General features: G+C 40.8%; 2 protein-coding genes across 8 annotated transcripts in view; one reads left to right on the top strand and one right to left on the bottom strand.

The window, feature by feature from the left end:
* Window positions 1-415: 415 nt before the first annotated feature.
* On the top strand, window positions 416-2,497 carry sec61g (SEC61 translocon subunit gamma; the record flags this gene model as incomplete). 2 transcript variants are annotated; one of them, XM_080490009.1, is made up of 3 exons in its annotated part: window positions 416-511; window positions 866-964; window positions 1,291-1,397. In XM_080490009.1, the coding sequence occupies exons 2-3, from the start codon at window positions 871-873 to the stop codon at window positions 1,395-1,397; spliced, it is 201 nt and encodes a 66-aa protein (XP_080346135.1). In that variant the 5' UTR covers window positions 416-511; window positions 866-870. The 2 variants fall into 2 exon arrangements, 1 of the variants encoding a protein (XP_080346135.1); XR_013936409.1 differs by lacking the exon at window positions 416-511 and adding an exon at window positions 2,340-2,497 and having other exon boundaries at window positions 925-964; window positions 1,291-1,393.
* A 158-nt stretch (window positions 2,498-2,655) lies between these two features.
* tpk1 (thiamin pyrophosphokinase 1) overlaps window positions 2,656-23,737 on the bottom strand; it is a 75,797-nt gene continuing 54,715 nt past the window's right edge. For all 6 annotated transcript variants that reach the window (XM_080490003.1, XM_080490008.1, XM_080490005.1 and 3 more), the window contains exon 9: window positions 2,656-3,055. In XM_080490003.1, coding sequence (XP_080346129.1) covers window positions 2,910-3,055 — 146 coding nt within the window. In that variant the 3' untranslated portion in view covers window positions 2,656-2,909. The remainder of the gene's footprint in view (window positions 3,056-23,737) is intronic.

Here is a 23,737-nt window from a genome sequence, read left to right as displayed (position 1 = left end):
AGTTCAACTGCCTTTATTCATTTATTTAGTTTGGCGATCACGTGAATTTAGTTCATAATTTGAAAGATTATATATATTTCAAAATGAAAATGTCCTCTTGTAACGATGATTTTGATGCGGATCACCACCAAAATGTAAAGTTTATTTCCTTCGATTGAAATGCACGTGTGTACCAATTTTTATGAAGATCCGCTCATTAGTTTTTGTTAACAGGATGTTAACAGACAGACGGACAGACGAACAGACAGACAGACAGACAAATAAACGCGGATGACTTTATAACCTCCGCGGCGGAGGAAATGAGCTGCTGTAATCATGGAACGTGAGAATTGTTGTTGTTGTGATGAGACCTCCTCGCCTTTGGGTGGCAGTGCGGTCACCTTGGACCCAGTGTTTTGCGCGTGCGCAAGTTAAGTCTACGTCACCCCTCCTTCTCCTCCTTTCAGCTGAGCGACGTGGCCTTCACTTCATTCCGCCTCCGTCTTCTCGTCAGACCACACGCCACACACAGGTACGGTAAACTCAGCCTTTTAGAAGTTCTTACATTTTATATATGAATATGTAACCTCAGTGGTAAAGGAAAACCTTTCTGTTTTATCGTTTTTCCGTTGTTGGGCTTCTAATCGTCATAAATGCCCGGCCGACTTTTTTCTTTTTAGCATATCTAGCTAGCTATGCTACATTTCGATCTACCAACTAAAACGACCCGTTTTTAGTTAAATGTTCTTTCACTGTCCGTTTTGCAAACATGTTGGGGATAAAGAGGAGCCCGGTGTTCGTTTTGGGGGTTGTGGTAGCCGTGTAAAAGCTACACGTCAGCACTGGAAGGGTCCGTGGTTCTGATCGTCTCCGGTTCTGTCTACAGACATTATGGACCAGGTGATGCAGTTCGTGGAGCCCAGTCGGCAGTTTGTCAAAGACTCCATCAGGCTCGTCAAAAGATGTACGAAGCCAGACAGAAAAGGTACGTTTATTTGCCATTGTATCCCTCTTTTGGCCAGCTGTGGGACAACGCCAAACCTCAAATCCATGATCCCTAAACTGAGACCTGTGAAGCACTCCTATGACAATAAGTCCCTCTTCGTAGATTTACTTGTAGAATATGAAACATCCAGACCTCTGAGGTTTACTAACTCTTCCCACAGTCAGAAGCAAACACTCGCCTACGAGTAAGACTCTAATTTGCCTTGTTGTAATGTATTTCCCTGATTTCCTTTTTAAAGGTCCCAATTGCCTGGTGTGTGATGGGTGCTATATGTGGTAAATAAACTTTGTTCTGTCCTCCCTCAGAATTTCAGAAGATTGCCATGGCTACAGCGATCGGGTTTGCCATCATGGGTTTCATTGGTTTCTTCGTGAAGCTCATCCACATTCCCATCAACAACATCATTGTGTAAGTTATTTAATAAGAACATACATGCATGGTTCTCTAGGTTGATGCTCCAAATTCTTAGCTGGTAGATATTTAAAGAGTCTTGATTTCATGACATGTATCCAGAAAAGAAGCCAGGTTTAATCTGTAGTTTGAGTCCAGAGATGGTCTAATTTCTAACATGTTAAACTGATCAGAAGCACCTTTTGAGCCATTTCATCGTTTAAGGTTTACAATTAGGTCAAGCACCATGTTGATCTTTAGTGAATGTGAAGTGTTGGCAGTATATAAGTCTCTCTAAATACACAAATGTTGAGGTTTTAATTTGATATGTAGATCAAGCAATGAAAAGTAATATTTTTGGATGTTAAGGAAATATAAACACCACATATTTGTATATTTAATGAGATCAGAACTAGATTTTATTTGTCATTATCTTTCAGTTCCAACTAAAAGACCAAGCTGCCTTCATCTAAAACTTACCCTGTTTGACCACCAGGAGGCAGCATTGTATTTTGATCTCAGTCATTACTTTCAGTCAATTAGACAAATTCTGATTTAAGATGCAGTATTGGCTAACGAGCAACCAATCGATTAACCAAATCTAATTTACTATGTTCATAAAATATTCTTTAAAAAAATTGAAGCAATTTATGGGCATTTAGATATAACATACACAAGAATCACATTTTCTGCGTGGAGCATTAGAATCGAAAATAAGGTGGAACCTCTTCAACTGTTGTTCAAAGTTTCTCGTATAGATAAATGAAGCACAGCATCATGATGGGAGCACTTGTGATTTTATTTTTGCTAACTGAATTAGGAAAAAACAAAACGGTACTTGTAACAAAATGTTAACAGGAGTACTAACACGTGATCATTTGCAGTGAATTTACAAAAAAAGTTTAGCTTTTAGCGACAGAGTGTGGCAACATTACTGAATCTGCTCTTCTTGATTTTCTTCCAGTGGCGGTTAAATCCTGATGGAGCTGAAACTCCAACTTCGAAATCTGGGGAGAGGAGGCGGTGCTGCAATGTGTGTCAATGGGGACTGAAGGGGTGGAATTTTTACATTCTGTGCTCATCATTTATTTTTCACAGTGTAAATAAACAATTTGAAAACCCAAAGCTGGACTCCTCGAATTGACTTCACCCACTTCTCGGTACAGGATGTGTAGAACACTTGATTTCTGTCATCTTAAAAGATCACCGAAAGGCATTTGGTATGTTTCCCTTTACACTAAAAGACCACTGGAGTGGAAGGCACATGCTAAAGTTTGCAAGTCAAAGCCACCATCGAGCATTCGCTGTCAGGAAGAGGCATCAAGTTAATACAATACTGTGGAGCACATCATCTTCATCCCCACTGCATGAGAAGTCGTCCTTGGTCATAAAAAGCCACCATAAAAATCAGCATCCATATTTCCTGATTCACCTGAGCTACGTTCATTAAAGTAAAACCGCAAATCCTTTTCAGAGAACATTTTGGCCCTTTACATTAGTGCAACCAGCTCTTCAGTATGCTCTAAAACCTGTGTTATTCTGTTTCTTTAAGGATGCCCATGCTCCACAGCAGAGGCTGGTCTGTGCTCACAGTCACAGGCTTTCTGGGTTTTCCAGGTGCTGTGGGCTCGTAGGTGTTGGAGGTGCTCACCAGCTTCCCAAACTGCAAGACCTGGTCATCTGGACAGAGAAGACAGGAAAAAAATAAAAATCTGTGACGTTTTCTTCTTGACTGGTCGACTTTCTGATGTTTGACTGTTTACGGTGTAGCAGCGTGTGAAAGCCTCGTTTGGGAAGAAGTGGTCTGGATCAGCTTGTCCCTGACGTTGGCCACATGACTTTGCATTGTGCTCTTGCAAGGCATGTCGACCCTCGCAAAGTAGTCTTGAGGCCACACAGGGATTACAGCCAAAACCACAGGGATTCATAAAGGCTATTATGCTAAAACCACGAGAATACTCCCACTCGGTGGCCACTGAAGCGCTTCCAGATCCTTTTCCTCTCAGCCACAGACAGAAAAGTTGACCACCGAGGTGCACAAGACACACAGAGCTTTTTGTTCTGCAGAATCACACAGAGTGTTGACTTTTACAGGAAACGTTTCTAAATGGAAGATATTTAACCTCTTAACTGAGGGGACTTCTACCCTTTTAGCCCAATAATATTGCATGTAGGATCTTTTGTATTTACCCTAAAAGGGTCAAAAAGAAAAAAAAAAAGGTTTAGATGTAATTATTGTACATGTAAAATAAGGATAATGTACTTATAGTAACCCTAACCCTTAAAAACAAATATGAACTGCACCGTTCAAACTTAAATTCACTGCTATACAACACTGACCTCAAGTGGTCAAACAAGGAATAACTCGGACGAGTCTCGTCACATTGGAGACGTGTGTTGGCTTCTTATTGAAACAGAGGAATCATAGATGTGCAGGAAGCCAACACTCTCACAAGATCATATACACATCAGGAAAACTTCCTCATATCACATGCACTGGCTATTGGAAACCTGGAATAGGAAACTAGGCCAGATGAAGTGAATAAATTACATTTATTAAAACATTGACTTCCAAGCCATTCACTTTGAGATTCCCTTTTCTTCATAGAATGAACGAATGCTCCAGAAATCAATATCAGTATTCTTACTTAGATGTGATCGGCAATAAGAGGTTATGGAAGCAAGCTTGTAACCAGAAGTCTTCAGATTCTCATTTTGTCCAGTTAAGAAGCATCTAAAGCAGCAAAAGCAGGTCAACTGGACTTGGTCATATGTCTTGGAAGACGTTTTGCTGTGGCTTCATCAGGTCATGCTGTTCCTTTGACGACGCTGGCGAGTGGCTGTAAGATTCTAAGGTTATATAAAAGTGGTTAGAAGCCTGCTGGATTGAATCTCTCAGCCAACATGTCACCTGAGGGCAGTGGTGTGCAGTCAGGGGCAGCAGGGCGAGCACTGCGAGCCCTGTCAAAAATGATTTTTCTTTTTTTATTATAATTAAAAAGTGATTCTGAAATCTGAGTCTGGAATCAATTAGGCTCCTTGTTCAATATGCAACTTTATCCAGAAAACGAATGGTTAAATTATGTGGAGCTCAAATCTCCTATGTCCTCTAAACGCATCACAGCTCCTTTCCTCTGCTGGGGCCAGAAGTAACTGCATCGCTCACCCGTGATCGAAGCTGGACGCTGCTATTGGGTTAAAATGTTGAGTGACAGTATCATCAGCCAATCAAATTTTGATGCGTTATTGACGCACCGCCCTCGGGCGAGCGGAGTTTCTCGTGCTGGTCTGGGTGTCGTCATTAAAATGAGCTTGACTGATTGGCCCGTGGGCAGGTGCGTGATGACGCACTATTATTATCTGACGTTCTGGAGGTGATGGCGGCTAATTTAACAGCAAGATCGGGTGATACGCGGACCGGCTTCGGGGGGGCCTTTTTCAAGGCGCCCGTTTGCAGAAGAAATGGACATTGTGAGTAGAGGAAGACCAAAGGCTTTGTGCAGCTTTTTCCAGCGGGACACTACCAACAGTATGACTGGATGACAGCGAGCTGGAGCACAACAAGCTGTCCTGCCGGCCATGTTTAAGCTCCGGAACATGGAATAGCAGTGGTTTGAGCAGCCTCATGGAGACATTCATCAAAAAGGATCGCAGGATGGATTTCATCTACAAGTGATGGGTGAGTACTAGTTTTTTGTTTGTTTGTTTGTTTGTTTTTACTTTCTATGGATTAGAAACCTGTGAGAAACACTGGAAGATGATCTGATGGGGATGCTGCACAGTGGTGTCTTGATGTGTTGTGGTTGTTGATCAGCTGTCATGTTGGTACTGATAAAGTACTGATGCATAATAGTGGCTTTACATTGGATTCAGATTGTGTTCTTACTGTAGGACATACTGTGCTAAAATGTGACCAATCCTACAACGCATCTATAATCTTCTTCGATGAAGAGTTGTGTCATGATGAATTATGAATCTCACAGTGAAATAACAAACCGTTGACTGTGCATCAGCGGTAAAGAAGTGACTTTGTGCGTGACTTTTTCAAATTAACAGTATCATTTATTCAGCCCTGAACAAGCTGGGCTGACGGGTACCCCGAGAATGGAGCTGTTGGATCGTGTCTAATATGTAAAGGACACACTCGCCATTGGAGATTTACACCTGGGGCTTTCTGTCTTTTTTTTTTTCATTTTTATCCATCACTACATCTTTAGCATTTATGAGAATGACAAATCAAATTTAATCCTGCCAAACTCAGTCCCAGTTGAGTTGATGTCAATAAGGTTTCTTGTAGCTTTTGTCTCTGCTTATATGTGCAGCACTTTCATAAACCAAGACTCCGTGGGATTTTTGTTCATAGTTTCAAACAAATTCAATCACCCAGACATTTTTTTTTATTTTTTTTAACCATCTTGATCCAATTATCTGGTTTACCCTTGTGGTGTCCGTGGGCCATGAGCAGTGTTTAAAAGTGAGTTAGAAGCTTTGTGCTCTGAGTACCACAAACCACCGCTGGAGCTAAGAGGCCAGTGGAGGTTTTGTTTCTGCAAGTCAATCATTTTTGCATCACTCAGAGCCCAAATCTAGGGTGGGCACAAAGCTATCATTAAGTCCTTTTGAAGTACTTACCAACTGGCGCGGTAGTGTACAGGTAAACCCTATTTAATAAAGTGAGGGACAGACTGCAATCAGGATATATTCACAGCTTTTAGTTCTCCGCCGCAATTTTCTCTAAAGATAAATGTGACCGAAATGCATGTTTTCACTCGGAGAACACTTAATCACTTCCATGCAATCATCTCAAGGAGTCATTTGCAAACCATTGTCAAATTAAAATGAAGAAGATCACGAATAGGAACGTCGGCTAATGTTCACAACAGAATGGGAGAAGAGTGTGATCTCGGTGACTGTTGTTGTCGTTGTTGGTGTGAGATGGCTTGAGCGCTGCTGGCCTCTGAGATTACGCAGATTGTGCGAAGCCTAACAAACACCGCTATAGGGGAGAAGAGCGGTCCTGTGGAAGGAGGAACCTTGTTGATCAGAGGACATTGTGTGGAATTGTTGGGACTTACACAAAGCCTCTGAGCAGAAATGGATGTCAAATTGCACAATGTGGCGAGAGAAAGGGCTCAACGCCAATACGCAACCTCGCTGCTCGACTCTGAATGCCTGAAGGAAACGCACAGTCTGGCCTTATCAACTGCTGCTGGTAGTGCGACACAATGATGTCGAGAAGGAGTTTCCAAAGTGTATGTGCTCTGCCGCATACCAAGATGTAAATAACAAGCATAAATCTTGTGTGTGATTATAACCATGAAAAGCCACGTAAGAAAAAAACAATAGTGTTACAAGGAGAAACGTGAATAAAACATAACATAAGCAGATGGAAAATGAACCACTGACCAGAAACCACTTGCATTTCACTATTTACAGTTTAGAAATTGTATAAATTGGTTACATACAACTCGTGTGTGTCTACGTCCATGTGTGCGGAATTAAATCCTGCAAATTGTCATACAGGTTTAATGCCTCAAAGGCCCGGACAGGAAGTAGCGCTCACTGTACAGCATGGACATTTAATCATGTGACTGTCATCATTTTATTGTTATTAGTTTGGAAGACAGACAGAAATGTAGAATTGACCAAATATGTTGACTTGGCTGATGAAAGGGTTCATTTTACATATCTTAGATCTGGACTAACATTGACCTTATAACTTTAATGCATCTCCATTACACTTCCAATGAATTAAAGTGTAAGTATGTGCGTCTTTATAAAATATTTGATAGTGTTTACCCTCCATTTACACAAGTAGATGGGGACTAGTGTTACTCGTACTATTAACATAACATAATATTTATTTTTAATTATACTACGTGTATGAAATGACCACAACAAACAACTAAAATATTTGTTGTTATTACTTTAAATGTATGTTCTTCCTTGTATTGAGTAAAATTGGCTTTAATGAGCTGAACCTTTTTTTTTTTTTTGGCAATCGCATTACTTGAGAGAAGTGGAATCCAGACTTTACATAAGCCTAAATGAATCATTAGGCTCTGGAGTCTGGGTATATTTAAGTGGACGCATTTCCTCCAGCCTTAGAAAATTGGCTGCCAAGAAAAATATGGTGCATCATTAGTGCAAAAGTGCTTACAAAGTCCATGAATTTTGTGGACTTCACAAATGGCGACAGCTTAAAAGTACACGTGTCACGCATAGACACACGAGTTCCGCGCCTTACGAACACAATAGCTTTCGACCTGGCATAGGTAATGCCTCTCCGGTTTGACGAACGCCGCACTCGTCTCGTCGTGCCGCGCAACGCACACACCCAAACCAACACTTTGCATTGTTGTTGTGTCCTCTTGAAGTTTGGAAATGTGAAGCGCATTAGCCCATAAGAGGTTTACAAAATTTCCAAAATAGTCGCGGTGCAATCAAATCACAGGAGGATGAAAATGAACACAGGAGAACAAAGACGGGCGAGAACGGAGCGAATCGTTTGTCCACAGGCGCCTGCACGCACATCAAACGGGGACAAAGAGTAAATCCCCTTCCGCTTCAAAGACTGCCAAACAGGCATGGTATTAGACCTGTTTGATTCAGAATGGGAGGCAAACTAAGTCGTCTGTGTAGTTGGGTTACTTAATAATTGAGCGAGCGCTGCAACACACTCCTCACGCTACAGGCACATGAGAATAATGCCAGACTCTGTTAGGATGCTGGCTTCAAGTTTTCTCTCCGCGGGAAAATATATTTCCACCATGGTATTACAGCAAAGTCACGAGGTCGGCTGGGAGCGCCAAAAAATAAAGACAAAGAATTTGTGGTTTGTTTTGTAATGTGTAAGTGAGCATGTACACTTTTGTAGCTCTGTTTGTGAGGGTCAAAGTGTCGCGTATTAAATCGGTGTAAGTATAAACAAGGACTTTTGTCTGGGCTTTTAATAAGAATTGGAAATTCAAAGATCCCAGCAAGACAATTTTCTCAATCAGCTTCTTTATAAAAGTTAAATACCTGTTTTTCTTCTCACTCCTGTGGCTATTTCAACAAAGGGGCGTGTCGCATAATGTTGTTCTACCTTTCATACGAAGTACTACTACTTAAGTTAAATTTACCTTTCTGAATTTTTACTCGTGGTCATTGGGGCTGATTTGACAGCAAGGCAAACTTACTTCTAGAACACCATACAGACACAAGGTAATTCACAGTGCTTTACAAAGAAATAAAAGACATAAATACACTTAAGCAAGGCGATTAGGAATCTTAATCTCATCTAAGCCATTAGGATTCCGAAATACATTAAAACGTCTGACTTTCTCTCTCACACAAGATCCCTTTCCATCTCTTCATCCCACTCTTCTCTCTCATCTGACTTCAACCACCTTCTGCACCTACTGAGTTTAACCCATCTGAAGAATCTATTCCTCCTCCTTCGCATTCTTTAGACCTTTCTGCTCCACTTGTTCGGTTGACCCTGGGTGGTGCACATTCTGTTTTCATATCACAGTTTTACTCGCACGTTTTGAAACTGGCCTCCTACAAAGTCTTAAGTGGAGCAACCTCAACACTGGAAACGGTTCTGCCACACACAGCTGTGACTCAGAGAGGTAGCGCCACTCGAACCAAGTGTCTTAAGTTCTCAGAAACCAAACCAAGAAATTCCCAACGTAACAGTGTGGCCATGTTATGATGGCTGCATCCAGCAGCATTAGTTCACAAAGCTCATTTTGTTTTAAACTGGTTTGCGCAACTAAACCATGAATTCGCATCACTGAAATATTTATAGCGCCAGATCCAATATGGCCCCTTTGGGATGTGGTGGAACCAGTGGTTTCCAGAGCAGATTCTGTCCCTCATTATTATTATTATTATTATTGCATGGCCTTTCAGTATAATACAGTCCATCTCAACACCACTGTGGACTAAAACCTAGAAAATGGACAAATTGAATTCTTGTCTTAGAGCTTTTTTTGTTCTTTATTTCTGTTTTGCTTGTTTTTTCCCCACTAAGTTGTCCTGTCCACCCGACATGTATCCATGTATGTATATATGTGTGTACATAGTATGTATATATGTCTTTATAAAAAAAGAAAATATGCAAAAACACATTATTTACCTTTGTGAATGCAGAATTTATGATGAAGCGGCTGTACTGTTTCACATTATGGAGTGTCTGTTTAGTGAAGTAGCTGGGGAGTGTATGTGCAGCAAAAGCTACCAAGCTATACAATTACAATAGAATTGCTGCCTCATTATATTATAATGAAGGAGTATTTCAAAAATGCAGGATAGCCTAGCGGCCCAGGACAACTTGAGGCTAAATCCAATATATATATTTCAGAATTGCAGCCTTCCTGTTGAATTTCAGATATGGCCGAAAGAGCATTTTCTGTTCGTCTTGGCCTGTTACATATGTGAGCCAATTTTTACAGCTCTCGGTGAAACGGGATTCTGGGGCTAACTTTGTCCAATTTGCAGGTGGTGTCATTGAGCCATTTTACAGGTCAAGTGTGTAACTCCCCCAAATGATCACAATTTTCACCAGTTATAAGTGTGCAAAGTTTCACAAAAAGTTATGTAAGCTATGGCCCCCAAAAATGTGTTTTTTATAAAAAAAAGAAAATAAATTACAATAAAAATGATAGTAATAATAATCCAAGGAAATCCAATAGGTTCCTCCTGCATTTTCAGTGCTGGAACCCTAATAATATAAATGAATGATGTTTTGAATGATGGCATATGTAATTACCAAACCTACCACCAGGGGCACTGGAGCACTACAAAAGGAAGCATGCTCAACAGGGTGGCAGAGCTGCATATATACAGTATTTACTAGCTCACATTATCTCTGTCTGCTTCACACACACACACACACACACACACACACACACACACACACACACACACACACACACACACACACACACACACACACACACACACACACACACACACACACACACACGTGCAAACTTTACCAAGCACAAAAGGCTTTCAGATGGCTTCATTAGTAATCCCCTCCTCAAAGCTGATACCGATCAATAACGGCCCCCATTGCAGAGGGGACCAAAATGAGCGTCGCACCCTCCAGTGATAACAATGGAGATGTTTGCTGCCTGTAATTGCATTTCCAGCTCCACAGCCGAAAGGGCCCGTCAGCTGTAAGTAGACCGTATTTACACAACAAATTACCCAGGAGAGAGGGTGGGCGAGCAGAGGAGAGACTCGAAGACACTTACACTGCAGTGGACAGGTAGAGAAGGGAATCATGGGTGTTTGGGGCCATTGTTTTATTTTTTTTTTAAAGCGAGACCACTGTCACTGCTGTAGCTCTGCCTCTCTATAGAGTATTTTTTCATGAAGAATGACTGTGTGGGTATGTTAAAGGTGAAGCCAGAAGCACTGCTAAGCACAGAAACGTCAGACATGAAATAATAGTAGTGATGCCAAATTAACGCACAATGTTCAGAGTCCCTTTTGGAAACAAAACTGATATGTGAGTTCTCATTTCATTTCCTCGACAGTTAGTAATTGTTAGACGCGATGTGTAACTTTCAATCTCGCACCTTCGGTACCTTCAACTCTCATTCTACACTGGCAGGAAAAATGTTATCTGTCTGAGAGAAGAAAAAAAAAAACCCTAATAAGTGTCAGGTTGAGTTAAAGCTGCCCATTTCATCATGAATGATTCTGCTTATTCAAGCTGATTTACTAATCATTGGTAATGAAGGATGAAACTGTTCATTGGGTGTAAAATGTTACACATCACACCTCTAGAATAACACTGAGCCTGCCTTCAGAGGCAGGTCGCTTTCTTCCCCCATTATATTTGAATCTGTTTAGTGAGGCGTCGCTGTCCCCTTATAACATGACTTGTCATGGAGGGCGTAAATTAAACCCATTCCTTCAGAGGGGGGGGGGGGGGGGACTCCGTTCTTTCAGACTGGTGTGCTATCAAATTTGATCATGCTTCACAGTGCAAGGGAGAAAATCATTTCTTATAAATCATGTTTGTTCAATACTGAGCAGTCTAAATTACTGAAATGAAGTGAATGTGGGACTGTGTTGCTGAAAACACTGCCCCCCTCTCACCATATTGGAAAAAAGAACCCAACAACATTATATGTCAGTGCAAGAGATTGAACGTATAGAAGATATATTTGTTTAAGGTAAAGCTAACAGAAAACCCATTTAAATAAGCCTATTTCACCTTAGATGCAGCAAACAATTCTGGGAAATATGCAATCTTTGAAAATAATGTCCAATATAGTACCTTAAGGGAACATAGTATTGAGAATAGGGAGGTCCCCTTTAATGCTGTTGCACTCTTGACACGGGGTAGTGGTGATGCATTTGCTATTTCTACTTCTTGTTTTTCAGATGCACAAATTGTTTCTACAAAAGTTTTGAAGCGACAATAAGAAATGGAATAAAAGTACAGTTCATGTCGGACGCTTTGGTGATGGTTTAATTATGCATGGAGAAGATGGAGCAGCCAGAGGGGGGACGAGGAAGACTGGTGAAGATGTTCATGGATGCAATGAGAGTGTGAGAAAGGAGGACACAGGTTACAGAGGGCATCGGAGGACAATCATCCACTGCGGTGACGGTTAGAAAAGGAGACGACTGTAAGAAATAAAACGGGATCAACACCGGAGAATAGAACCCACCCTGGCAATCACTCATTAGCCACAACATTAGGGATCTTTTAGTTCCAGGTCGGCCCACCTGTGCCTTCGGTACTGGGTGTTGGAAAGCTTTCATCTTTCTATTTTGACATGATAACGTCGCAGGGATTTGTTGGCTGTACATCTCTGACTGCTAATCTCTCATACTGCCTGATCCCAAATGGACTGTGGAATTGAAATTTGGAGATCAGAGAATTGTTTGACCAAAAATGAATCAGTGTAACATATCAGATGACATTGTGTGTTACCCTGTTGGGCATACCTATCACAAGGTGAGAAATATATAATCAGGAATGACACGCAGCAATGTTAGAATAATAATATTCATAATTGGTATCAAACATGCCGCGACATATCCTGCTTTATTTCACCAACATCAACCAGCGGGATTGTTGATACGAGACAAATAGGATTCATGCTTTTGTGTTGTTTACAACACATTCTCAAAATTCTGAGGTCTCTGCAAGTTTGATGGTGGCGTTTGGTTACAACCAGGTAGGCTATTTCTCATCAAAGATTCAGCTTGTTGAAGGTCATCTGCGGACAGAGAACTGCTATTCCCTGGATTACTTTTCTAAGTAAAAATGGTAATTCACTTTAAAAAGTCAGGACAAAGTTTTATGTGCAAACCCAAGCAGATCAGCAGCTTATGTGAGTAACCATTATGGGCGAGACCAAACCATCTGGCACCAACAAACACACCTTGTTGAGAGTCACTTAAATACCTTCTATTCTTCCGCACTGATGCTTGTTCAAAACTTCAACAGGTCAACTTGAAGAAGCCTAAATGCAGTGAGTTGCCGCTGTGTGGCTGAGTGAGTATTTGCATTAATGAGCAATTAAACAGGTGTACCTAACCTGTGGCTGGTGACTAAATATATATATTCACTGCTTGTGAACAGATGTGTACTATTTGGCTCACAAAAAAAACAAACGGTTACCTTGAGATTCAATAATGGGCTCTCGGGGGAAATTACTGTAGGATGTCCTTGGACAGAAGTAGTCTAATAATGCACCACTATTTCTGACAGTGTGATAAAAACAATATTGCAGAACATCTAAATAAATTAAGTATAAGCCCGCACCTGTCTGCAGTCTGGAGATGGATGAAGCAAATGTATACAGTGATGCACAATTATATTATCTATAATATATCTTACTGTAACGGAATGCATGCCATTACAGATTTGTATTTTTTGACTTTTCTTCCTGGGACAACTTTTTAACTTGCGTCACAGAATAATTCAGATGCAAAACGAGCTTTGTAAACAGTTCTAACTATTTAGAAAACTATTTAGAAAAAAAAAAAAAGAAGGTATAAACAAAATAAAGTATTTGAAATCATTCAAAGTGAAATATATGTCCGTCTTCGATGCTGGAATTGAGACGTTGTGCATTTTTATCAGCCTGTGATGTTAATGCAGCATAACTCACTCCATCCACACGACATTCTCCTTACATTTAAGGCTATTTATTGGCGAGTACATGCGCCAAGACGTGCAGTAGTGGCGTTGGCACCATCTGCCGTGCAATGATAGCTGCTTCCATTAAATGCTGCTGGGTTTAAGAGCGCGAGGTGACAGACACTGCTCTCACTTAAGTTGACCTTCAGATAAGAAAACTCATCTCTGCTGGGAATGTGGCGGCAATCAGTCGAGAGACAAACGTGCCAACAGACTGCAGAGAAATTTATACATTCTGATATTAAAAACGTGATTGTGGGGAATAAGTCATTGTTCACGTGTCTTTGCTTGATGGAGGGGTGGAGCAGATGAGTTGATAGAGTTGAAATTAATATCCTGCAGTGAATACATGAGTAAACACGTTTCCATAGTGCATGTGCGTGTGCGAGAGGGTTTCTCGAGACAGGAGTTTGTAGCAAATATATTTTGGGTCCGAAATACCTAGTGTGTGTGTGTGTGAGGGTGTTCTCTTCTGTCTGTGGCTCTACTGGGGGGGGGTACTAGAAGCAGTTCACGTCAGGCTGCTCTTCATTTCCCCCTCTGCCCCTGTGTGTGATGTGCACAGCTTCAGAAATCTACAGATCCATAAATAAAACTATAAAACAGCCGTTTTCCCTCCTGCAGCCACGCTGTGCTGCTACAGAATACATACAGTTTTCATTTCCCCCGTCCGAGACCTTGGTGGGCATCAGTGAAGGAGAGAGGGAGGAAATGAGAGAGGGAAGAGGTGCAGAGAGAGGGGGGGGGGTGTCATTATGTAGAAAGGTATAAGAGTGGAGGAGAGAGGTAAAGAACAGGCATATGAATGGAAAAGCAACCAAGACATAGATAAAGGAAGAATAGATTAATTTCCTTAGACTGGATAGGAAAAATAAGAGAAAAACACAAGGTGAGAGTAGAAAAGAAAAAAACAAAAACACAGGCAGGACAGGAACAGAAGAGAAATGAAAAGAACAGGAGAAGGTCAGGGTGATTGTTTGCATCTTGAGAAACAGAAGAAAAGGAGAGATCTTACAGTAGAGACGTCTGCCTCTGGCAGAGACGCTGGGCTGGACCTCACCGAACCAACTTTCCCCGACACGTCTACAGTATCTGTCTGACTACGAGATAAAGCACATTGCTTTGGCTTCTTTAAAAACAAACATTCCCAGTATTTAGAATGTTTCCAGAATACTGAAATCTCACTGTGTACACCACTGCAGGTTGTTTTCCAATCAGGCTGCGGAATGTTCTGGGAGAGAACATCTCCAAACCTCAAACAAGCCTTCAATGCAAGGAAATCCGAGTTGTCATTATAAATAGCGAAGGCATCGCTGAGGTTTCCACAATCCTTGTTTATCTCTCTTGATTTACACCGGCTAGTTTGAAAGCTGTGAAAGGTTAGTTTCATCACCTCCGCAGGTAGGTGAAGGGCCAGGAGCAGTTATCGAAAAGAACCCATGAAGAGCTCAATATATCATTAAATGTATTTATAGAGCTATTCTACCGAGCAGTAATTAGGCTAATCAGGCAACATGGTATTCATTCTGCATAAATGAATTGTCAAAATACTGCTCATCTACACTTCTACACTGATGTGAGAGCAAATTCAGAGTGTACCTAAAAATATCGAACATGTAGTGAAGTCCTTATTAAAACTCTGTCTCATTTGCATTCCAATGTGTTTTTGATGGCTTACATTTCATAAACACCATGCTCTCATTAACAGTGAGGGCAAGCTTTCTAATCTTGCCCAAAGTTTATTTTTAATTAAGATTCCTCAATTGCTTCGTCTCTCTGAGCGAGTTTGCTGCTGAAATCCATCTGTGTTCTTGTGTTTGTTTTTTATCAAGCGCAGCACCTGTCTGTGTTGGATTCGATCATGTGTGTCTAAGAGTCTCATGTTGCGCTACCTCTGTGTGTGTGCGTGTGTGTGTGTGCGTGTGTGTGTGTGCTCACAGCTGCCAATGCCTTGAAATGCTGTTATGTCCCTGAGTGCAGCACTGAGACAAAGTGTTAAGGACCGCCACCTGGTGGGTCAGCTGAAGATGCTTTACCAGTCTGATGACCTTTTAAATGTGGAGCTTCACTATCTTTATAGTGTAGAAGAGTGTCAAGGTTTATCTGTGTATAATGTGTCCTCCTTGGAAGGACGGAAGAGCTGGGGAGACAGATAGAGCGAGAGGGAAGGAAACACCTTTTGTATGGGTGGATGAGTGCAGTTTCTCTATTACACTGCAGGTTGCATGCGCGTGTGAAAATCGGTTGAAACAAATGCTTCAGTATTGAAAGTCAAAACTTACAAATGCGACCAATAACTTTATGATGTCGATTATTTTGCGGAGGGGTGTTGGACGACCCCATATCTATGGGTCTGAAAAGCATTGCCATTTTCATTTCAACACGTCGTGTCTTCCAATTTTCAGTAGCCTGTTGGAATTTTCATGTTCTCAGTGTTGGCGCGTGGGCTTTCTCCACTGGGCTCCTCTCACAGTCCACCTACATTCATTTGAGGCTAGTTGTTGAGGTTCAATTGCCCGTGGGTGTCTGTCCCTCTGTGCTTGCCCTGTGATGAACCGGTGACCTCCAGGCTGTTCTGGACATTGTTAGCTGGTATTCCCTCCAGTGCCTGCGACCCAGAATTCAGTGCAGTGGTATGGAAGACAGATAGATGGCTATTAAACTTTTTCCTCACAGCAAAAGCCAAGATATCTATTAGTTTTCTATATATCGGAATTTTCTGTTAGGTTACATCCTTCACTTGAACAAAATCTAAGCATGTGTTTTCTTCTGCATATGTGTCCGACTACCGGTCTCAGAGACATTCAGATTCAAGATATTATCATAAGCTCAACCTTCCCTTCGCATTACTTTATTTAGTACTAATAAATCTAAACAATATTATTACAATGTTTTGCAGTTATACCAGTTGTTTTTTTTCTAAATGGAAAAATCTGCTCAAGTAGTCATTATATAGTAATGTAACACACCAAGCGGTCTAGTAATTATAACTTCGAATACCTGGAAAAAAACAAACCATAAAATAGACACTAATATTGCAGTAACAAATCCCAACTTCTTCTGAGTTTTCTGTTGCAATATTGATTTACGACTCACCTCTGTGGTGTGTGTTTGCGTCTGGTGATAAGGAATTCATAAGGAACCAGCTCTGTGGAGTACGGGGAGTTTATTTGCATATTTCGTTGAATGGAAACCATACAGTAGAAAGCCTCCTCAGCCATTCTGTCGTCAGCAGGCTGACAGCTATTGTTTATTGTCCATAGAAGTTTCTCCCGCTTTTTGTCACATGGAAGACACACACACACACACACACACACACACACACACACACACACACACACACACACACACACACACACACACACACGGGATACCTACTCTTAGATGAGAACTAACATGGAAAGAAACACAAACAAAGGCACAATGAGGTGTGCACACGTGCACATGCACGCGCCCACTAATGCAAGTATATAGGAGATACATTCATAACCACCTCCCCACTCACACAGTATGCAGCGAAGAGTCGGTTTGTGGATGACAGCCATTCAGATTTGTTGTTCATCACGACTCACGCTAAGCCAAAAACATCATGACGAAGCAGGTTTTAACACACACAATCACACACCCAGCGTGCCAGAAGCCATAACTCAGACTTTGTTGCTGCAGGATGAAGGCTTTTTAATATTAAGCTGTCAGATGGAAGAGGGTTGAGTCACAAAGAAATGACTAAGGAGGTTTTTTTTTTTTTTTTTTTTGCTTTGCACACCGCCACTTAACATATACACTCTGATTCGGGCAGATCGGATAATAAATCTGCCACTCACAAATGGAGACCCATTTTCTTACTGACCTTCCTAACCAGAACACTCCATGAGGGCTTAGTTTTTTTACTTGCGGCAATTAGGTTTTGACTTGATATAAAATGGACAAATTTTGAGGGAATTCATCCACTGACAGTAGCTCTTGATCCATAATAGATGTCAACCAACGACAATGCTTGGGGTGAATTTGTGCTTAAAGGCAAGGAGGACTTCAAAGTCTGCTTGGAACAATGTGATGTAACCAGCCATGCCCTTTGAAAATGCAGACAGAGCATATATTTTTCTAAATGTTATTTTAAGAGCATTATCTAGACCTGAAATCAGAACATAAGCCCCATTTCAGCCACATAATATACACCTTTATCCACACACCTTTCATCACTTTCTCAGATTGGAGTGTGATCGAGCGTCATTTGGACTCAAAACACATGATGAAATAAGAAGCTTTGTCAACTCAGAAGTGAGAAGGTTTACTGATATACTATACTATTTACATATATATAATTTAAAGGTACGCTGGGTGTACAACCAGTCAACAATCTCTGATAAAAGACTTAGCCTAAAGTCAGAGTCAAGTGATAGCAAGTGATAGCCATTTAAACTGCACTATTCAAAATTTTCTGGCGTATCCTAACATTTCACTGCGCGTGTGTCCGCTCGGCTTTAGTTTTGTATGAAGCTTTTCCTGCTGCCAAATGAAAGCATAATCCCTCAAAGCACTTCTAATATCATTCCAAACAACTATGCAAAAGAAACATCAAAAAAGCAAAAGAAAACAGGAAATCTTCCATTTAGGCCAATACTAAACCTACCCATTTATTTTGATCTGTATATTTGAAGTTTTGTTCCTCACTCACTCATAAGAAATACATATATAATGGAGGACTTCCACAGACACGTAGAGGCCAAATAATATGTAGACACGCATGTTTCAGGGGAACAATATTACAGGCTGCAACACTCACCCGCAATCACTTCTTCATCCACACACGCACATGCTGTCTTTCACTGAAATCCAATCTCAGCATGACAACTCAATTTTATTCAAATCAAGCATAATGCTATCTTACAACTTTCAAAGAGCAAATATAATGACATCTTTTATGTGAAGATTGTTCACAAACATATACACTGTGGATAAATAAATATCATTTGCTTCTCACCTCAAAGAACTGTCAGTGGGATGGTGACAGAAGATCAAACTGACTTAAAATCAACCATGTTTTCGGGAATATGAAAATAATTAAAACAAAAGACTTTTTCTCTTTTTGCCTTTGCTGGTTATGGAGAGAACACCCGCGCACTCTCAGGTCACAGTGAGAACATCCCCAGCTTGAGTCTGACCTTCAGGGCCATTCTGTTTGGAGTTTGCATGTTCTCCCTGTGCATGTTTGGGTTTTCTGTGGGCACTCTGACTCCCTTCCCAGAGTCCAAATCATCTGCTTGAATCGCCACAGCCTCATGCTGGACAAGGCCGCGTAGAGACTGATGAATTGAGACCGAGGCAGAGAGATCGGAGATGCAGCAGTGGAAGACAGTTACTGTGTTAAAATGGAAGCCACATATTCAATGTGCATTTTATCAAAGCATGGATGCAGAAAGCTCCAGTAATTGTGCAGCTTCAAAGCGACAGGGCTTCGCCAACATTAGTCTGAAGAGAAATACTGCAAGGAACAGGATTTTAGACATGTCAGGAGATTTGTCAAATAAATTTAGGAGCCAAGTCATTCATTGCATCGTTGGAACGACTAATATCCAAAGAGAAATTACCAGCCGGATGGCTATAATGAAGTCAGTTTGAGATTCCTTGAAATGTAAATATTTGCACGTTTGGCATAAAGATGAGGTCCAATCACTTGTTTACATAATATTCAGGGATATTTTCCGTGTGTTTATTCTACTGGCGACTGCTCAGGCTACAAGGGGAAACATAATTCAGCACGTGAAGGTGTGTCGGGGAACATTATGACCTTGACATATGTTCAACACTGTTATTTCTTGAGGTCCCTAAACTGGAATTTAAATTATGGAAAACAAAACGGGTCATTACCATCCCAACTATAGCACTCAGTGACGACAATAAGCAATAACTGTGTGTGCGAATGAGGCTTTCCAGTTTAATCCCAAACACTGCTAAACATTATAATCAGAGTAAATAAATCCATAACGCAAGAGAGAGTGTGGCATGCACACACCAATCTCCAAATAACTGGAGGAATTAAAGTGTTTCATGCAAGCACACATAAACACAGCGAGAGCTCAATGTTGCGGCATCAGAGCTGTGCATGTCAGTGGTTTCCAGTGGATACCCTCACTCCCCTGTTTTCTTGGTTGGAGAGATTCAATGACATCCCCTTATGTCAGATTAATGTTACAGTGGTTAGTTGTTGTGGGCGGCCCTGTGCCACTCATTTCCTGTGGGGAAGAGCAAGGGCAAAAGAACACACTCCAGCAATGAAAATGAGCAAGGGAAAGTGGAGGTTAGGGCTACTTAATGCAAACAAATTGGCACAGGTCTTGTTGTGTTACTGTGGCCAATGCCATTAAAAACTGAAGGTCTTCGAAGAAAAAAACTTTGTGTTTATATTCAGGCATGGCCGGAAAAGGTCATCCATTTATGCATGATAACTGGCACCAGCTGAAAGAAAAAATGTATGAAAAGACAGCCAGTAAATTGTATCTTGATATTTCATAAGTACATAAAGTAATTTGCGTTAGGCTCAAATAAAATGCAGTCAAATCTCTTTGGAACAAAACCAGCTCACAGGGTGTGCAGCTCATTCTGGGGTCTGAGACTATTTGTGTAATGTGAACTTTAAATAAATAATTTTTTTTACAGAGAGTTATAAATCTAAAGATGAAAATGTGTGCAGGTGGAATAAGCCCAGGAAGCTAAAAACAAATATCAGGTCGCCTTCCAAAGGCGGTCCTGGTAATATTGGGTCCAGATGCACTGCTTGACATTTAGGAAAAGAAACAAAGCTTACAGTCCTCCGGTGAAAATAATGTGCAGTGCAGAACAGCTGCAAAGTAGCAGAGTTAAAATAAGCAGAAGGAGACGAGTAACTTCAAAGAAAGTTTTTAAATTGCTACTCGCATCTCGCAATACAAAAAAAACTGAAAACTTAGATGAATAAGTGAAAAGGGTAGTACAATTGGCCGCTTTTAAACTACTGTTTTCCTAAACTATGACTGGCGAGATTTTTCCTGCAGAAAAGCAGGCATCAATCGAGAGAGAGAGCACTCGTCCCCCCCCTCCACACTGACACCACTGAATGACGCTGTGGTTTAAGGGAAAACTCCTTGAACAGCAGACGCAGCACAGACAGAAACAGAAGCCAAGATGCACGTCCAGGCAGATGTCACACACCACAAGAAAGCTGCTGCACCGAGGCAAGACAAGCAGCATTAAACAGAAGCCATTCCTGGTATATTTGTCTCACTTCACAGAAGGTGGATGCCGGATCAGGATAACGTTTTACATGTGGTGATGGTTTTCTCCAAAATGTCTTTTGGAAAAAAGGCTCAGGGGTTTCTTCAATCATTAGTGGATCATTAATTAGCTTTAATGTAGTTTAAAATACTGTAATATTCAACCACCAGTAGATAAAACACAATGAGTTTCCTAGAGTAAGGATTATGCAGTTTAGGTAAACAGGTTGAGGGGACTTTAAGCAGTTTTGGTGATTATAGGCACACACGTATATCTCTGGCTGAATATTTTTTTTATCTAATGTAATAATAACTAAACAGCCATACATACTCTGCGTCTCTAAAGATTTCAGTTTGGACTGCACTTGCAAAATTCAATTCAGTTCAATTCAAATGCAATGCTCAACAGAGGAAGACAGTCGTGATATCTAAATGTGCAATATTTAACATTTTGTCTTATGTAAGAAGAATATAACTTAAATAATGGTTGAAATGAGACAAATCAACAGTCCTGATATCATCCCCACAACAGTTGTGTGGTATTTTGCTGGTATGTTTACTAAACATTCACGTTTTAGAACTTGAACCAGCCAGTTCAGTTTTGCAGGAGAAGTGTAGAAACAGTTCACACAACATCTCTGAATGGAGACAATTTGGACCACTGCAACTACCAACAAAGAAGAAGAGCCAAAGCTGTTAAAACCAGTTGGGGGGAAAAACGGACTCAGCCCTACCACCTAATGCAAAACACAATCGTGACTCCCAATTTTTTAAAGAGCCCCTTTAAAAATTCAAGTGTAGACTTGTGGGGAATTGCTCTTCATTTGTATGTTTTATGTGTTTTTAAATATAAAACAATATAATTCGTTTTAATGGAATAGTAATATTTGATCACAATTAACTTTTAAAAGGCTTCTAAATCTTGTTTTGGGGATAAATGACACCGTGGTCCACTTTAATCATATAATAACCACATTTCCCAACCAAAAAAGTTTCTGCTCGTGAAACATTTTTTTTTGAGTGGCGAGATCTGTGTGTACGTGTGTTTCAGGATAGATAATATAGTCATTACAAAGATACACGTTTGCCTCAAATCAGTTTATCAGAAGCTCATCTAAAGTCTCACCAGAGACCGACGACAAGAAACAGTCGGTCAGAAAAAAAATGAACTAATTCAAAATAGATACACCAGATAAAGCAGATTCTCAGCATACTGGCAATTATCAGCCGCGATGAAACATAGCACAGAGAGGGGAAAAAAAATTACGAATACCGCTGTGTAAGCTTGTGATTAGATGAGGGAGTCGGGGAACAAGAACTTCTTGTGCACAAAGAAAAAGCTCAGGATGTTTTATTGCAAATGAGCTACAATACAGTTGGGGTTGTATGTGCACCTCTGTCGGTTTGTATGGGTGGTGGTGGTGGTGGTGGTGGAGGTGTGCATAAATGCAAGTTCCTATTTAAAGCTCCTACACACTTTCGAGCAGTTTCCATAATCTGACATTTCCTGCTGTGTCAGCATCATCCAACATCAAATGAATGAGACGCCTGACGGGTTTCTCTCTCGCTCTTTCTCGCCGTCTCATATGTCATCCCGTCTCAACCTCCCCCCTCACTGCCGCTTTCCTAAATCCATCTTTTATCTCCTCACATTTCTTCTGACTCAGCCGGTCCTACCCTGTCACCTCTGTGTTTGCCAATTCTCCTGCCACACCTTTTTTTTTTTTTTTTTTTTTCAAACCATTCCATTTCGCAAGCCGCACATCATGGAAACCTCTATTGCTGGAGCCTTTAATTGATCATTTGGGGCTGGACTGGGCTAAGGGCTGAGACTCTAACGCATTAATCTCTGTTAATTAATTACAGGAAATATAAAGCATTAAAAATAAATTACATATTTCCATGTATTTTTTATAACTCTGTTTCCCAGTGCACCTGAGAAAGCTCCTTTCAGTTCTCGGCATAAAGATCATACCGACACACCAGAAGGATCAACCAACACCATCAGTCAGTTAGACGTCTCACTGCTGGAGCGTCATTAGTGTCCCACTTTGCCTTCTATGTTTTCACTTCTATTGCGGGAAGTCTTTGCCCAATTCTAATAGTCATAATGCTCAGTTTTCGGATTTAAGTCCAAATACTTAACCAGCAGACACAAGAGTGGTAAAGTAAGTCCGGGTGATCCACATCGGTTTCCTCCAGGACCATAACGAACTGATGATGCACACGTTCACTTGTCCATATGAAGTTAATAAGTCTTACCACTGGATTCACGGTGCGAATATGTTGCAATCCAGAATTACACAGAGATTCCTGATGAATTATGCAGTGAAGGAAAATAACATCCCGGTCAGAGTTGTAATGTTTCCACTTTATCCTGAATTCTTTTCAGCAGCCTGTTGATTCCATTTAAAATCGGTGATTCGTCTTTGGTGACATTCATGTTTTAACTTTCAGTAACTCCATGGTCAAAATCTCTGTTTTATCCAAGAGATTAACAAGTTTTGAGATTACAGAGTTTTTACATTCATCCAGTACTAGTGAATATAAGTTAAAGGATTCCACCATTTTGTTTAACTTGCCGGGTATTTCTTCATCAGACACTTCTGCATGAAGAGTCACTGTCCTGTGTGATGGGATTTTTCAGTTTGATACTTGACTCATGAATAGCAGTATATCAGTGAAAAGAATATTCTATTCTTTAAAAACTACAAAAGTTTCTTGGCATATCAGACAAAAAAATATTATGTTGTCCACTCGTTATTAAACACTTGGCACTCGCTGTCCACTTATCTTTCTTTTTGGTCTGCTCATTTTTACAGAAGGACTCAAAGGGGAACGCAAAGAAGTGAGGTAAAGTGTGATGTACAGAACAACAAAAGGTCAGTGTGTCTGATGTCCGCCTTCTTTTGGGGGAAGCACAGGAACTCCAGGGGAGAAGCAAAATGA

This window comes from Lipophrys pholis (genome assembly GCF_963383615.2).
Source record: "Lipophrys pholis genome assembly, chromosome: 20".
Taxonomy (NCBI): Eukaryota; Metazoa; Chordata; class Actinopteri; order Blenniiformes; family Blenniidae; genus Lipophrys; species Lipophrys pholis.
Note: the sequence above shows the minus strand (reverse complement) of the source record. Positions and strands in the feature narration are given on the sequence as shown.